This window comes from Dromaius novaehollandiae, chromosome 9 (genome assembly GCF_036370855.1).
Source record: "Dromaius novaehollandiae isolate bDroNov1 chromosome 9, bDroNov1.hap1, whole genome shotgun sequence".
Classification (NCBI taxonomy): domain Eukaryota; kingdom Metazoa; phylum Chordata; class Aves; order Casuariiformes; family Dromaiidae; genus Dromaius; species Dromaius novaehollandiae.
In genome coordinates, this window is record NC_088106.1 from 9,031,992 (window position 1) to 9,044,580 (window position 12,589).

Below are 12,589 nucleotides of genomic sequence, written 5' to 3' on the forward strand. Positions count from 1 at the left end.
AAAACAAACGAACAAAAAAAAAATCAAAGATCGCAGTATCAAAAATTAACAGGTATCAGACTGAAAACAATATTCAGGCACTCATTGAGAGAAACTATAAATGTACCTACAGTAATACAAGAAACTTCAGAACAAAAAGAAGGGAATCAGCACATTAGCAAAGGCAAAGCTCTTCGCAGCAAAAACACAATGGTGCAATAAAATTTGGAAGAGTATTAGCAGAAAAGACTGAAACACAAACTTTCTAAACAGAGACAGAAAAGTTATACCTGCGTATTCCAGATGTGTACGCATTTATCAAAGGAGCCACTGGCCAGGTACCTGCCATCAGGACTGAAAGCTACACTGTACACAGGTTCTTGATGTTTTGTCAGAGTATGAATACAAATTCCTCTGTCTACATCCCATAACCTAACAGTAGAATCAAAGGATGCACTGCCAAGGGAAAAAAAATGCAGATTACATGTAAATTTTGCATAATTTTTTTTTTAGTAGAACACAATAAAGTACCCTACATGGTGTTGAAACATTCTGTGAACCTACATATATAAAGAGTGAAGTAAATATAATGTTCATTTTCTTAATAGGCATTTAAAAACAGGATGAAATAGTACCTTGCTAACATAAGATTGGCATTTGGATTACTTGTTCCTGGTCCTGTAGGACTCCATTTGATAGTATAAATTTCTTTGTTGTGTGCTTGTAAATCATGGACACAACTGTCTTGTTTCATACTCCAGATCTATGATAAAATGGAAAAAAAACACAAAGGCATTCAGTACAATATCATATTAAAATACATTTTACATCTTTCTTCTTTATCACTTGCAGAGCATGACTTGCTACCTTTTAGGCCACTCAAAACGTTTGCTATGACTGCTAGATTTCTGGAGTAATTACAGTGAGAATCATTCCCCAAGTACCCTCCTTTCTCTTAGTTATTAATACCTGATGGAGTTAACAAATAATAAAGATACGGTCTATAGAAACCAATCTGCACGTGCTACAGTGAGAATCATTCCCCAAGTACCCTCCTTTCTCTTAGTTATTAATACCTGATGGAGTTAACAAATAATAAAGATACAGTCTATAGAAACCAATCTGCACGTGCTAAATGGAAGCCTGTTGAAAAGTACAGGGATGATAACAGATGCTAAAATGAGAAGACCAATAGGCATATGTTTTTGTCCAAGTTGACAAAATATCAGAGCCCTATTTTTAAATGAACTTCTTGCTACACAGATTGAGTGAAATAAAGGGATGGTAAAGAAATTTTCTGTTTTCATACAAAGTAATAGATCATACTGCAAAAATAATTGTGGCATTTTGCTAGCTTGTTAGCATTTGCATTGCCAGGTGTTTGTTCAGCACTTTGCACAAAGGAGGAGTTCCTTAGGACTGCAACTCCTAAATATCCTTCAACAAACAAAATAACGCTGTTCTATTAAGACTTTGTTTCTATTACAAAGTGGATTTTGGAGGGCTTTTACACCTTTGCATAAATCTGAAACTTGATATGGCGGCTTATCATCTGAATGTTTCTTTTTAATGGTATCTGTTTAAGCAGCGCTTTTAGCTCATCTCTTTTACTCCAAAAAATGGTAACAGGAGCATGGTTAAACCCAACCCTATTGGAGATGGAGTTTAGACGTATGTTTAAAGGAATAATAGTTTTCAGTACTGAAGCCTCACAAAAAGAAAACCGATTTTCAGTGTGCAGGTAGAATTAAAACTGTATTTCCCATTTAAATTGGTGTGATCAAAAGTAAGTGTCAAAGAAAACGGTCCATAACGACTGCCCTAAAGAATACCACATTGGCATTATATTAGTGGGGGGTGGGGGTGGGGGGTGGAAATCAAATCACTAGGTGTCTTCCATATGGTTCAAAACGTGACATTCCTACTGCCCTTGGAAAATAAGTGGTTCATAAGATGAGGTGGCTTTGGTGAAGCGGAGCTTTGTCGACAATTAATTGGTTTTCCAATTAATCCTGAACAAAATGAAAAAAATGTTTCCAAACTGGGCCAGATTTAAAATGGAATTCAAGAGGTTTGAGATTCTTTACAGAGAATTATTTTTTAAAGAATGTAAGACCACAACAAACACATTATTTCACATGCATAGTGGTCACTTTGTGTATTTCTGTTTTACAGAACTCTGGGAACACAAAAAACCTCTCACAATTTGGTACAAGCTCACGCCAAATTCCATCTAGAACACAACAAGAACTGTAATACTGAAAGTACATTTACTGAAAAGTAAACCTGAAGAGACTTTGGATTCTGTTTTGCCAAATATAAAGCAACACCAAGGGCTAGGTTCTCAAACCTAGCTCTGGCTCATACCTTAATTCATGAACAGTTCCCTCATCTGCAGTGGGACTCCTCAGGAGTAAGACACTAATTCATTTAAGCATACCAGAATCCAGCCCTCAGAAAGCTGCATCAATCCTCTGCATAAAATCCTTTATAGGAACAGGTCTTTGGACCTACATCATACCAGAGTAACTCACAGGGGTCTACACAGTTTGGGCAAGTGTCCTTCCGAGAAGTTCCCCAAAACTTCCCTCACTAATACAAAAGCTCTTGATACTAACTGCTGAATCGCACAAGCCCACACACAGTGGCATGCTCCCAGTTGTCGTCTCTCTGCTCACTGAGACACAGCAGTGACAGCTGGGCTCTAGGTTGGAAATCATTTCACCTCAGTTCAGCCGCTTCAGGATTAAATACCAGCTAAGCTGGCTATTTTGACTCCATCCATTGCCAATGAGAAACACTGACATTTTCAGAGGTTTATTCATCATACTTGGCTTAGACACTTAAATTAAGAAAGAATGAATTGCTCATTAGAGGTGCTAGACACTCTCTGTTGACTAAAGATGTCTAGACAGCTAACTTTAGACTAGAAGCTTAAAGTTTAAACATCTATATTTAGATAAGGTGACTTCCATTGCAACTGCCTGAAAGTGTGCCAGCAGAGGGTATATCTGATGACTCATTCAGCTATTCCCTGTCTCTGACGAAACAACGGTGAGCTAGATGAAAATAACTGTCCCAGAGGCTACCAGTGGGACAGTGCTGTCAGCATAATACCAAACCAAATCCTGACACACTGCCAAATATAATGCTCAACACCCACTAAACATCAAACAGTAGGAGGAATGGAAAACCACCTCTAAGACGGAAATGGCGCAGGCCTGCAAGTCATGAACAACTTCATGGCGCATCTAACCTGGTCATATTTTTGTATGGACCTCTAGTGCTTCTTGAAGTCATACGTATGCATTACATTACCCTCTACATACGCAAGATTGCCCCAGTTCTACAAGGCTTTCAAAATTGCTTTGAAATTAAAAACTGTAGAACGACTCCTGTTGAATTAGAAAAACAAGGGAGTATAGTCTTTCAAGAAACAATATGGTAAAGATTTTAACTAGAAAGAAGGGGAAAACAGAAGAAAACCATCAAAGGCGCCAGTCACCCAGTCTTGTATGTGTTACACATCACATAAATTCCAACTTTTCTTTTTAACCAAAAACAAACAGCAAGTGTGACAGGTTAATGATTAATGACCTGATTCTGTAAACAGCTAAAAGCACCTAATAAATCATGCTGCAAGTCTCAGGGTGGCAGCCTGTAACAAGCTCTCTGGACCAGGGCTTGGCTCTGATTAACAAAAGATTTGCTAGGAATGCCTAATCTTGCTATATTAAAAAAAGAACAAATATTAGAGGCTATAGAAAGGACAATGATATTTCTGTACTACCCAAGCTAACACACTGGAGAATTCTACAGAGACAAGACTCTGCAGTAGCCATTACCAGAATGCCAGTTACCTTTAGAGTCATATCATCAGAACAGGATGCCAGAAGATTACCAGTAGGATCCCATTTGATTGCATTTACTTCATTCTAAAATTGAACAGTGAGAATAAGTTGAGTCTTCACTTCCATTACAAATGACAGCTTATGAAAGTTAAAGTTAGAGAGCAATTATAAGTATTTGTATAATTATCAGTATTTAACACTTAATTTGCATTCCCAGCTTCCACTCCAGTAACAACTTCTTTTTGCTGTCTATTCATCACATTTTCCTATGCACGTTCTTCCACATCATACCTTGTGCACAGTAAAGTCTTAAAGTTACTATGCTTCTCCTTGTAAAGTTTGGTATAATATCCTGGCACTGGTAAAAGAGGCTGCATATGGCAATGAGTTTTTATTGTTCTAATGATAAAGACTGCAGTTACCACATAACCTTAATTAACACTATCAGTGTATAGTATATATCTATTGCCTGTTGCCAGAGACTTTTATGCAAAGCACAATCTCAGGCATACTGGGACCCCAATCCCTAATTAATAATAAAAACATCATAAAGCAACCACCATTTTCCCCTACTTACTGTGTGACCCTGGAAGGTTTTGATGGGCCTGTCTTGTCCTAATTTACAGACATGAATACACATGTCTGTACTGCAAGAGGCAAATGTGTTGTTGCTCTGCCAGTCAACATCTAATGCTGGTGCTAAAAAAAGAAAGATATTTAAAACTATGGTATGTATTCTGCAGGGGTTTGATCTGCAAATTTAGCATGCATCAGCTTAGAGCAAATGCCAACAGGAAGCAACCGTTAATTTTACAGTACTTGTAAAGATAATCAAACACTTCAGAGCAGTGAGAAATGCAGCTGAAAGTCTTAAATAAAGAAATGAAACAAAGTTTAATAGAAGACATTAAAACATGACATATATCTGAAATGAAACTACTTGCACCAAAGACAGTGCACCAGGACAACAAGCTACAGTTAAGTCATCTAAAAATGAATCTCAAGAGTCAGCCTGAGGAACAGGTTCCCACAGCTTAACACATTGCTGTGCAGGAGCTGATCTCCACTAACAGGCCATGTTTCTGCCCATGGATGGCAGCCGGTAAAAGGTTAAAAAAATTCTTTTCAGCTTGTTAAGCTATGGTAACTTAATTATGGCAGACAGCACGTGGAATCTTGAGGTAAACCAAGCAGTGATGTTTTCGATTGTTGTCATGCCACTGAAACACAGCGTCAGCGGAACAGAAAGTGGAAATGAGACACATTTCTTGAAGACTCTTCAGTGATATGTTCCTAATCCCCTCTGTTCCATTTTCCAGCTGATTCTGGCAGGCTTGCCCAGGTCGCAGCTCACAAAGCAATTTGTCTGACCGCCAGTGAGGCCGCCCTCTCATCCCAGCTGGCCAGTGAATGTTCCCTGGCCTTTCAGGGGGCTTGAAGTCAAACAAACTGAGGACAGCACAGTAGGAAGCAAGAAACAACGCGATGAGGAGATCGGACTACTGTAGATCGGTTAGAGGAAGGACAGGGTACAGTAGCTGGAGGATGACAAATGCAGTCTGTAGCTGATAACAGAAATCCTAAATGGCCCACCCACTTGATTTGTGTGCCACTGTACCAGATGAAGTTAATAGTATTTGGATCATCTCTTACGACTTTCATATAACTGCAATACTACTGTGAGTTATGAAGTTAGAAAATCAAAACTACTCCATCCTTGCTTAAATTCTTCTAAAAATTCATACAACTGTAACCACAGGAGTCAGTTTCCAAAGACTGGCTATAAGATTTTTAAATGGTGTGAATAAAAGCACTGAAGTTCGAACTTTTTTTTTTTTTTTTTAAATAAATAACATCTTTTTGTTCTTTGCAGATGACAATGCAGAATGATCAAAAAAATCAAGACTTACCAGAATGAAAAGGAAACTGCTGCTTGGCTTCCCCGGTGTGGGCATCCCAAATAATTGTGGTCTGTATTAAACAGATAAATAAACAATAAATGGACTTCTACAATTGCTAATTTCCCCCCACCCCAACCATTCATACGTTAACAGATTACCAAGCCCACTCTCTGTTTCCCAAACCTACTCATGATTATATATCTCTAGTGTTTGATCTAGTACTAAAGGAAATGGTGGAAGATATATCATGTACACTATCTACAACAGAAAAGAGCTATAATATGTTGTAACATCTCGGTTTTTTGGTTGCTTTTCATTTTTTTCTTTTAGGAAATAACTTTATTTTCTTATTCCTATTTATATTTCCCTAATCCACTCACCACCACAACTATTTTAATTTCAAATACTTGCATAATGATACACCCTCTTTGTCCCTAAGGAGAGCTCAAGATAAACACTTAAGTTTCCTAAGTAAAATCTTTCAGGTTCTTAAGTATGGGTGTAATTTTGTTCTGAGTGCTTCTCTGTCAATACTTCTGATAGCTTTCTGATGCATAAAAGACTATATAACAAAATTTGAATATTTTATAACTGCTGTATCATATAGTAACTTTCCCGACCTACCTCACAATAATCAATGACAATTCTGACACTGAATTCAGTGGGGGCATGAACTGACCGCACAAATTATTTATGGAAAAAGAAGCATAAGGTTGAGTCAATATTTTTGCTAATGCAGAATATTTTTAAAGCATAATCTCAGCTCATTCAATGAGTTTTAATGACTGAAGCAATGAGGCTTCTCTCTCCTCCAGCATGTTTTTCTGCAAGATAATGCTATACCTCCACAAAGATTTTAAAACTGGCATAAGCCAGTATAGCTGCCAAAAGTAGTAACCCATCCTTTCCATGCCTTGAGACATTCAATTCCCCTTTGTTTGTGCCAGCACAAGCATTTGTGAAGCCAGGCACCGAAGCAAACCAGGCTGAAAACAATGCAGGTAAACCAACTTTATAAACAGATAGAGGAGAAAGTCCAAGGCTTTTCAGTGGTACTGACAGCTAAAGTACTGTGGAACTGTGGTCTTAGTGAACTTGTAGTTTGTCATTCTCATTAAGAGCAAAGCCAGTTTTTACCTTTGCACGTTGAATCAGTTATACATTGAGGAAAAACTAAACTATTCTCAGTCTTTGAACTCTTCTTAAATCTATTCTTCATCACTGGGTGTTCTTATTCCTGTTCATAGAATTTCCCACAGTAGCAACAACTTTGAATTCAAAGACTTTGTGAGTCTTTAAATTTGTTTAGACACATAAAATAAAACAGTTGAACAATGATCTCCACGGCATTACACTACTGCCACCTGCCCAGTTAGACTTGTCTTTTATCCTAGATCTAACCTGTTTAATCACTCTTACTCAGACTTGATTGATATCCGCATCAGCCAAAATCTCTCTCTCCAGTAAGATTTTTTTCTGAGGCTTTCCATTAAGTGCTTTAATAAATTTTGGATGGTTTGGTTTTACAAAGGTCTAACATTGCTGTGTTCAATGCACTTGTTTTCTAACTGGGAACAGATCAAGGGACACTAAAATCTAATGAATTAAAATACTTTAATAAACTATTGTAAAACAACAAAATTTAGGTAGCATGGTTAGTTCTTTTTAAGTATATGTTTATTTCCCATGACTTTACTTCAGTTACTTACTTTCTACAGCTTTGTTATTAGATGTTTCCAATTAGAGAGGTGAAGTAAAGAATTTTAATTTTTTACCAAAGATCATCTCACCTTGTCCACTCCTGCACTTAAAATGAAGTTTCCTTTCTTGTTCCATTTTAACGCAAATATAGGACCTTTATGTTGCCCTAAGGTGCTGGCAAGATTACCTGAAAATTTATATTGATATGAATACATTAAAAAAATGAAAGTCACAATGAGGAAAATTTATTAGAAATTAAAAGCATTTCACTTACCATCTTTAGTCCATATCCTTGCAAACCCATCATAGGACCCAGTTGCTAGAAGTGTACCTTCACTCTGCCAGCAAAAAGGTTATTATTATTACCACCATCATTTTTACTGTACAACTCAAAGCTAAGGAGCACAAAGCAAACTGCAGGCAGAAGGCTTCTGCATAAGATCCATGAAATTTATTCACTAGACCACAATTTATTAAAAAGAAGTCTCTGAAGTACAACACAAAAAGTTATTATGCAACTAAAAAAAAAAAAATTCAGGAGCCATAACAGAGGATGCATAGTCACTGTTACTTAAAATCTGACTACGCAAAATTACAGATACAGTTTTCTCAGAGGATTTTGAACGCCATAACTTCTACTTACGTTCCAATCCAGAGATGTCACGTCTTTGTTGCTTGGTACATCCTGCCCTCCTTCTCGTATACAGTGTCGAAGTACCAGCTGTGTGGAGCCACTTGTGCTGTTTTCACTGAGGTTCCATATCCGTGCTGTTGAATCTCCAGATCTACAAAACAATTATGAGAATATAAATCACTCTCTCTATTAATTTCTTTCAGAAAAGGTCCTCCCCTTCAGAACAGCAAGTGTTGTAGTATCTAATGTAGACAGCAGTGAGGAAGGTTTTATTTTAATTTATTACCATAAGCATACAAAGTATGCCAGCAAACGTTAGTATTATGTACTTAAGAACATATATTTTCCCTGATGCCTGTGCTTACACATGTGAAGGAGGTTGTTTTCCTTTCTGTACTTATATTATTTTTCTAGATGTTTAAAAGCATGTCCCCCTTCATCAAAAGGCATGCAAAATATATTAGTAGCTGGACGCCACCAAGTTCATAGACAAAAAGAGATGTGCTGAAGGGAAAATAAAACAAAATAAACTGAATGGCAGAAGAAAAACTGGAAATATTATGACCAGGAGATAGTTCACCCTGTCGGCAAAATACAGCCAGCTGGAGGTGGTGATAAATGTACCGTTTTGGTTGACACACATACCCTGAGGCCAAGAGGTCGCTAACGGGATTCCAGGCACAGATGAATACTTCAGATTCATGGCCACGCAGCACCACTGCTTTGTTGGGAGGGATTTCAACATCTCCATCTACTTCCATCATATCTGTGTGATTATCTGCATTATGGGAAACAACAGTAGAGAGAAGGGGATTTTAATATTTTGGGATGATACATTTTAACTACTGTATGATTAACACTCTTTTGGAATGAGGACAATAATTAATTCACAGCGTCCATGGATCAAAATTTGTCAAAAATTTGTAACGTTTTGTTACGTTCCTTTCTTTTTTAAGTTCCAATTTATTAAGTATTATACACAGAATGGAATTTTTAACGTGTGAGAAACCTTCCTTCTACACCTCAGCATCTAAATGGACTTACTTTTGAAACTTCAAAATTGAGGCCAAAAGTTAATTTTTGTTAAGTTAAAAAATATACAATGACTTTAAAAATACTCCAAATTTGTCAGACATTATACTGCTATTTGTCTATCTTGCTCTTTAAAAAAAACATTAATGACATATTAGTTTTCAAAATCTATCTTTTCAGCAATGGCAATCAAATAGGCATTAAATCTACATTGCAGACACTTCATTTACCAAAATAGTTTTAATTAATATAATAACATTTGGTGATATGGTAAACTGATAACAGAGCTTTTTAAACTGCATTGGCAATTACTGTGAAATTGTGGCAATATATGGCTTTTTGTGTGGAAGTAACGTTGAATCCATATTGTTTCGTAAAATATACTGGGGGTAATTCATCTGACAGAACAGTTTTCCTACCAGCTACCATCAATCATTCTTGTATTATTAAAAATAAATTCACACTGAGAATAAATGCGGGAGAATATAAAAAGAATGCTAAAGAGTTCACCTGCTCCCTATTTATTCACTTTGGTTTAAAAAGAATCACATCTACTGCTTAATTTAAAATTAAGGGTTTCTGTCACTGCTTGTATATGTGAGAAAGCAGAAAAGGCTATTAGAACATGCATACTTTTAAGATAGAGTACCACGTAAAACATTGTTTCACTTAAGAGAGAATCAATGCCAGTATTATTTGGTGTACTAGCCAGTAGGGGTTGCTGGTATATCACATTTAACAGTAACTGAGATCTGAAGTTTTAGGTTACTCTACTCAGCTCACACTTAACAAGGAAATACTCTTTTGAGATTTTTAAATGTAAGCATGGAAGTATAGAGCTTCAATGTTTAAACCAAAGATTATATTTCCAAGTTTATTTATTATACATAATAATGAAAAAAACTAGTAAAATCCACCTGCAAAATGTAAAACTTACATACAGCTTGATATGAATACTCTCTCAGAAATCCCTTTGCTTCAGGTGCATTTGTGCTCTTCTGTAATTCTCGATCTAAAATATGTAATTCAGGCTTCCAGAATATTTGCAAAATCTCATTTTAATGTCTTACGTGAACCTTTCTTCTTATTATAAGCCTGATCATAAGTTATGTTCCAGTGATGACAAATAAAACTCCTTTGTCTGACACAACTAAATGGTACAGTTCAATAAACCACTGAATAAACAAAATCTGCAAGCAGTTGCATCAAGTAAATCTGAATAACAAATGATGAAAACTGGTACTGATAAAGGAAATGAATGACATGGGATTTGTCTTGGCATCCAGGATCTTCTTAGCATGATAAGAAAAACTATAGACCAGAGAACTGGTTACAGGATTCACTGGGTTGGCTGAACCCGTGTCAAAAGTAGCGTTAGCTGCAACACCGTAAGCGATACTCAGTTTTAAGCAGTTCAGGATTAGTAGAGTCCTCTCCTCCTTGCTCATAAGGAGGGACAAAGCTGAGGAATTGTCTTTGATTTTTTTTTCTCTTCAGTCAAGAGCTCTCCAGGCTTTGTGCAAATCTTCACATGACAGGAAAGCTGCAGAACTGCAAGTAAGACTCTGGTAAATGGTATATTGTGAATTACTGAACTCAGGAGTTCACCTCCACCTGTCCTACAACTCCAAATGTCAAACCAGGTGTCTCGCCCAAGGTGAGACACTATCTACTAAAGTATCACATACAAAACTGGTATTCTGTCCAAGCTGAAGGGTTACAAATACCTAAGTACATTTATGTCACTGTCTGTGAGCTAATATTAAAGCCTATTAACAGGCTCCATCATAAATGACAAGGGAATGAAATCACCTGGGTAAAGTTTATTTCTGTCTCAACTTACTTGCTATAGTATGTGCTCCATTCTCTTCTCCATTTGCAGTATTTTCGCCATTTTTTGCCGATCCCTGTTGGTTGGTTGCAGCTGCGGCTGCAGCAGCTGCTGCCTGCTGTTGTGCAAGTTTATCTCTGTAGGCCTGTTGTCTTGTCTGTACCACATCAGGCATTACTGCATCTATCAGTGAGAGAGACTCTATCGGCCTACCATCAAACAAGGTACCATCCTAATTTATAGTGGAGGGAGAAAACAGAAAAGACAACACCAAATGTGAATTAACATTACGGGCAAAAATTCAAAGAAAAACTAAAATTTTTATTTAATACAGTAAAAAGGCAACAGTTTACAAATGGTGCTGGAAGCAATACCCTGAATATCTCATCATTTTTGTGGTTAGGACTGGAATTTTAGTCTAAAGTTAAGTGGCCATCATAAGTATGTTAAAAAGCACTGCAGACCTCTGGCAGAGGTTCTGGGATCAAAAGTTATATGCTTTGCATTTGCAAAATTGTTTGCTAAAGCAAAAAATTCTGTAAGCTATCTATGAATATGATTTCAAACATGAGTGGCTGCAACAAAATCTAATGGTTTGTTTGAAGAGCTGCAAACACTGCAAGTCGGGTCACTGGCTTGTGAAGTTATTCTATCTTATTAAACTAATACTTTCCATAAACACATTATCTGGAGAGTTGACTAGTTTTCTTTCTTTTTTTAAACAGTGCTGGCACACTTTCAAATAACAAAGAATTTTATCCTGAAATGGACAAGACCCAGTTAAAAATACCCTTATACATATGCTAGGGCTTTGTAAGGATCTATTTTGGGGATCTAGAAGGATTCCTTGTGACAAATGTAGGGTTCCCTTCCTCTACTCCAATAACTTGCTTTATTTTTCTGAGGCTTTCTAAGGGAAAAGATTTGCTTCCCTGGGACTGAGAAAACTACATATCGAAAGAAGACTCAAAGGAGACTGGAAAGACAGCAGAATCAGTGAGAAATCTGTTTTCTTCTGTAACATAACTGACATGCACAAAGCCTGCTAACCTTCTGGACATAAATGCAAATGGAAATTGAGGGTATCTGCAGCATCAGCCAGTAAGATACATAACTTTCTGTACTGATGGAGTAACGATTTAAAAATCAAGTTTAATAGGTCCTGCTTGAGATAAACCAGCCAGTAAAGGCAAAAGGCAAACTGGCGTATACCTTCGTCCTTCCTGCCACAAACTGAAACCCCTCCTCTGTTTGAATTCCTTGCCTTCTTTGGGCCCTTGTTATTTCATTACAAAGACACGGCACCTAAAGCAGAGCTGCACAGCTCGCTCCCACCTCCCTAGCGTAAGTCTATGGAAACAGAAATTAAGAGGTTGTTCGTCTCAACTGTTATTTCATTGCACTTTTCTGGATTTACTACAACATTATATTAGGGTAAAAACTCTACAGACAACGGACCTTTAAGCAATGAGCCAGAACACCATGCCTGGTGTTGTGTGGCTGCACTGGGCAGAACCCCTACCCAGTTATGTCACTCCATTCTGGTTCCACCACTGGAGTCATGGTGAACACCAGCAGTAAGGAATCTGAAGTAAAAGTAAATAAATAGGATACAAGAAAGTTAAGAAAAAGCACTAACATTCAAACTTACTGCAAGCAA

General features: G+C 37.1%; 1 protein-coding gene across 6 annotated transcripts in view; it reads right to left on the reverse strand.

The window, feature by feature from the left end:
• Positions 1–12,589, reverse strand: part of TBL1XR1 (TBL1X/Y related 1) — a 125,295-nt gene that overhangs the window by 8,135 nt on the left and 104,571 nt on the right. For 5 of the 6 annotated variants that reach the window (XM_026105694.2, XM_064516630.1, XM_064516631.1 and 2 more), the window contains 10 exons: positions 10,942–11,161; positions 8,712–8,844; positions 8,076–8,217; positions 7,707–7,770; positions 7,522–7,619; positions 5,741–5,801; positions 4,408–4,529; positions 3,840–3,914; positions 615–742; positions 270–435 (listed from right to left, as the gene is read on the reverse strand). In XM_026105694.2, the coding sequence (XP_025961479.1) occupies positions 270–435; positions 615–742; positions 3,840–3,914; positions 4,408–4,529; positions 5,741–5,801; positions 7,522–7,619; positions 7,707–7,770; positions 8,076–8,217; positions 8,712–8,844; positions 10,942–11,161 (1,209 nt within the window). Of the gene's footprint in view, positions 1–269; positions 436–614; positions 743–3,839; positions 3,915–4,407; positions 4,530–5,740; positions 5,802–7,521; positions 7,620–7,706; positions 7,771–8,075; positions 8,218–8,711; positions 8,845–10,941; positions 11,162–12,387; positions 12,506–12,589 lie in introns of those variants that run through there. The other variant, XM_064516634.1, reaches the window with a different exon arrangement.